Raw genomic sequence first — 5,000 nt, forward strand, 5'->3', positions numbered from 1 at the left:
TAGGGTGTTCTGAGTAGTTTCTAATGTGTTGCTATATGGGTTGAAAGCGTGTTCTGGGCAGTTGCCAGGGTGTTGCTATGTGGTTTCTGGGTGGGATATACTTTGTTTGCTATACAGTTGCTATGATGTTCTATGTGGTTGCTGGGGAATTTTGAGTGGTTGCTATGCAGTTGCTAGGCTGTTCTGAGATGGAGCGAAACTGCATCCTTTGTTTTGCTTGTTTTGTCTGAAGTGTTTTTGAAAGTGTCTGCTTATTGGATAATTGTAAATGTCTTTCTGTTCCAGACGGAGGCCATGAAAGAGGCGTTGACTGGGCTCGGCCTGAATATGGTTGAGATGACCGATGAATCTGCCACACTGGACGGAGGAGATGTCCTGTTCACAGGTACCAGTTCAGCCTATAATGCCTGTGTTGAACAGAGAGAGACTCTAAAGGAAGCAACAGCCAATCAGATTCATGTGTGTACTGATGAACAACCAATCACAGATGATCAAAAAACTGTGTTTTGATAAAATCCGCAGCTGTGAATCTGCTTCTGGTGGAAATGTTCCTCTGTCTAATGTACATTGTGTCTGCTGGTACTAGCGGTGGACGGAAAACTGAACACCTAATTGAGTTTGGAGACGTTCCCGGCCAGAAACATTTCCTTCTGGCGTCATGAAGCTCATATCTCCTGTGTAAAACGTTCAGTGGCTACTGTTCTGGATTCAAGTGTCATGTTACTCTGTTCACAGAACTACTGATGCACACATCACTAATAATCACTATGTTATAAATAGTGCTTTGTTGCTATACAGTTGCTAGGGCATTCTGGGCAGTTTCTAAGGTGTTGCTATATAGTTGAAAGAGTGTTCTGAGAATGTGGTTGCTAAGGTGTTCTGTGTGTATATTTTGTTACTATACAGTTGCTAGGGTGTTCTTGGCAGTTTCTAAGGTGTTGCTATGTGGTTGTTAAGGTGTTGAAGTTTGTGTCCTTTCCTTGCTACACAGTTGCTAAGATGTTCTTAGTAGTTTCTAAGGTGTCTCTATATTTTTTAAAGAGATTTCTGGACAGTTGCCAGGGTGTTGCTATGTGGTTGTTAAGGTGTTCCGAGTGTATACTTTGGTGATATACATTTGCTAGGGCGTTCTGGGCAGTTTCTAAGGTGTTGCTATAAATTTGAAAGAGAGTTCTGGACAGTTGCCAGGGTGCTGCTATGTGGTTGTTAAGGTGTTCTGAATGTATACGTTGTTGCTATACAGTTTCTATGGTGTTCTTGGTAGTTTCTAAGGTGTTGCTATAAATTTGAAAGAGAGTTCTGGACGGTTGCCAGGGTGTTGAAATGTGGTTGTTAAGGTGTTCAGAGTATATTCTTTGTTGCCATACAGTTGCTAGGGTGTTCTTGGTATTTTCTAAGGTGTCTCTATATTTTTGAAAGAGTGTTCTGGGCAGTTGTCAGGGTGTTGCTATGTGGTTGTTAAGGTGTTCTGATTGCTTTGTTGCTATACAGTTGCTACGGCGTTCTGGGCAGTTTCTAAGGTGTTGCTATAAATTTGAAAGTGTGTTCTGGGCAGTTGCCAGGGTGTTGCTATGTGATTGTTAAGGTGTTCTGAATGTATACGTTGTTGCTATACAGTTGCTAGGGTGTTCTTGGTAGTTTCAAAGGTGTTGCAATACGGTTGAAAGAGTGTTCTGGACAGTTGCCAGGGTGTTGCTATGTGGTTGTTAAGGTGTTCTGGTTGCTTTGTTGCTATACAGTTGCTAGGGCGTTCTGGGCAGTTTCTAAGGTGTTACTATATATTTGAAAGAGTGTTCTGGACAGTTGCCAGGGTGTTGCTATCTGGTTGCTAAGATGTTCAGAGTGGTATATCGTCTTCATGATATACAGTTGCTAGGGTGTTCTTATTAGTTTCAAAGGTGTTGCTATACTGTTGAAAGAGTATTCTGTGCAGTTGCCAGGGTGTTGCTATGTGATTGTTAAGGTCTTATTTTTTTGCTATACAGTTGGTAGTGTTTTCTGGGTAGTTGCTAGGGTGTTGCTATGTGATTGTTAAGGTGTTATTTTTTTGCAATACAGTTGGTAGTGTTCTCTGGGTAGTTGCTAGGGTGTTGCTATGTGGTGGTTAAGGTGTTCTGAGTGGTATATCCTTTTTTTTATAAATACAGTTGCTAGTGTGTTCTGGACAGTTGCCAGGGTGTTGCTATGTGGTTGCTTAGGTGTTCTATCCTCTTCTTGATATACAGTTGCTAAGGTGTAGTTTCTAAGGTGTTACTATACGGTTCAATTAAATTATTACACCAGAATATGTGAGAAACTGATCTCAGATCACCATTTAAATGGAACATAGTCATATATACAGCCAAACGTTGATATGGCTTCTCACTGTCCTTAGATCAGACGGTTCAGCGGCACCAAGTTGAAACAAATGAGAGTCATTAAGAAGCTTTAACTTTAACTATTTCGGTCTCCTTTGATCAATGACGGAAACCAGATACAATCCCAATTGCAGTCTAGACCAGCGCTCATGTGCTTTAGTTGATATCTGTCCTCAGATCAGCTGTGAAATGTAATTGTAAATGTAATCACAAATGTGTTCTGGTGTTCAGGTAGAGAGTTCTTCGTGGGATTATCCAAGAGGACCAATCAGAGAGGAGCGGAGATCCTGGCCGACACCTTTAAGGTGGGTGTGTCCATCTTTCATACTGTACTCGACATAATTGGGATCAGATTCTGGCCAAGGATGTTTGTTTTGGGCTGTTTCTGATTTCTCAATGAAAACCAAAAGCTCATGCTAAGAACAGGACATTCTTTGCAAATGTCACGGACGCGTTTAACGTCACGCTTTCGTCACGATCTGAAGATGCCTGCAGCTCCTTATCGTTCACACGCTGGTGGTTTATGGAAACTTTAACGCAGGCCGGGTGGCTAAAGTGAAAGCAGAGATGCTAGCTGAACGTGCTCACACGGCAGTGTTTGTAAATACGTTCATACTTTCCGCAAAAACAATCCCTCAAGAATCCCAGAGCAAATGTTCTCCTCCTTCCAAAAGTCTGGAGCGCTTTAGGTGTCCAATGTTTTCCACTTTATTTACCAGCTGAGCTAATGCGCTATAGTTAGGGGCCAAGCACTGAAGGTGCGGAGGTTTCGAATGATTATTCCGCCATTGAAGTCAATGGCAGCCCATAGAACCGCTTGCGGGAAAGTTATGAAATTTGGCACACTGATAGAAGCCTGGCCCAACATTAACCACACCGGTTTTGGAGTCTCTAAATCAATCCCTCTAGCGCCACCAACTGTCCAAAATTTCACTCATGTTTATGCTAATAACTTTTGAACCCTAAGGGATAGAGACACAATTCTTGGCTCAAGCCAATTCGATTGCACCCTATTCTGTTATGTACATTTTCCCACCATTTTGAATTAACTCCTCCTAGATCGTTGCTCCGATTTTCACAAAAATGTAACCAGATCATCTTCAGACCATCCCGACAAAAAGTTAAGGAGTTCAAGTTGATTTCTCAAACTGTTTTCGAAAAACGCACAAACCAATTTTACGTAAAATAGACATAAGGCTGTATCTCCGCAACGATTTATCGTATTCAGACCAAACTTGGTACATGTCATCACAAGCATGATCTTAGGCAACATGCAGCGTTTCGGCCTACTGGTCCGGAGATACGAAGAAAAAAATGTTTTGCTTATAACTTCTGAACCATAAACGTGATCTTGTTAGATTCGGGACGTTGTGCCGAGTCGACTGGGATCCAATTTTACCGGTCGGACATTTTGAATGATGTGCTAAAATGCTGTATTTTATGAACGCATTAACTGATTGTTATGAAACTCGGTACGGGTCATCATCACGATGCCCTAAAGGAGCCTGAGAAGTTTCGAAACAGCCCCACCTAGTGGATTTTTTTTTTCAAATGCTTATAACTTTGGGTGTGGTTGACTTATTTTCATGGGAGTAACTTTTTTTGTCTCCTGAATCCTTGCCGAGTCCAACGATACCAGACTTGCCAGGTTTCGGTATATGGTTTGTGCAGCGTTGTAATTTAGCGTTTATAAAACGTTAGCTGATATCTTCAAAACCGTTAGTCCGATCGAGACGAAACCAGCGTCAGAAGTTCAGAAACATAGGTCGGTAGCTTATCGTTAATGCTCAAATGTCAAAATATTGATAGTAAGAGGGAGTAAAATCCAATCAAAGTCAGGTGTCAGTCATTTTTTATGTGTTTTTTCATATAAATGTCTATAACTCCAAAACAAAATGAGATATTTTCACCAAAATTGACACACACATGTATGGGCTCACTCTGAGGACACATTAAAAAAATGGTGGAATTGTGCCTCTTGGTGGCGCTATAATAGAACAAAACATGAAATTCCCGTCGACTACAATGCATTTTTCAGCCTTTTTGCCTAAAATCATCTTAAAATGTGTTTAATTGCTCATTGCTGTCGTTTATCTGACACTCCCAGCCATTTTGGCATGTCTTTTCTTCTTCTTTGCACTTGGCCCCGGTAATGCTGCTTGCAGCTGTATTTTATTTAGCGTTTGTGCTGTCTCCTCACAGGACTACGCCGTGTCCACTGTTCCTGTCCAGGGCTGTCTCCATCTGAAGAGTTTCTGCAGCATGGCCGGACCAGATCTCATCGCGATCGGATCCAGTGAAGCTGCACAGAAAGCTCTGAAGGTATAAACACTACAACTGATCTCAAACGTACAGCAAACCGGCTGAAGGGACGAAGCTTTTGATGCGGGGCAAAACATTTCTATTCCGACAGTTGTCATGATTGAAATTAATTCAACCGATTACTCTATTCATTTGATCAATTTCAATTTGATGTTTATTCAGACAAAATGCTTAATGCTGTTCAACGGCGGCATTAATGTATTCACACAACTATTGCATAATGTACACTAGATGATAAAAAAAAGTTGGCTTGACAAAGCCGGACCAGAAAGTTTGAAAAGTTTTAAAAGCTTAAAGTTTGAAGTTTAAAGTTTAGAGTTT

General features: G+C 41.3%; 1 protein-coding gene across 2 annotated transcripts in view; it reads left to right on the top strand.

Annotated features, from left to right (window-relative positions):
- ddah1 (dimethylarginine dimethylaminohydrolase 1) overlaps positions 1-5,000 on the top strand; it is a 95,631-nt gene that overhangs the window by 81,023 nt on the left and 9,608 nt on the right. For both annotated transcript variants that reach the window (XM_079801809.1, XM_079801808.1), the window contains exons 2-4: positions 286-385; positions 2,589-2,662; positions 4,560-4,679. In XM_079801809.1, coding sequence (XP_079657935.1) covers positions 295-385; positions 2,589-2,662; positions 4,560-4,679 — 285 coding nt within the window. In that variant the 5' untranslated portion in view covers positions 286-294. The remainder of the gene's footprint in view (positions 1-285; positions 386-2,588; positions 2,663-4,559; positions 4,680-5,000) is intronic.

The sequence above is a fragment of the Gobio gobio genome, assembly GCF_949357685.1.
Source record: "Gobio gobio genome assembly, chromosome: 21".
Classification (NCBI taxonomy): domain Eukaryota; kingdom Metazoa; phylum Chordata; class Actinopteri; order Cypriniformes; family Gobionidae; genus Gobio; species Gobio gobio.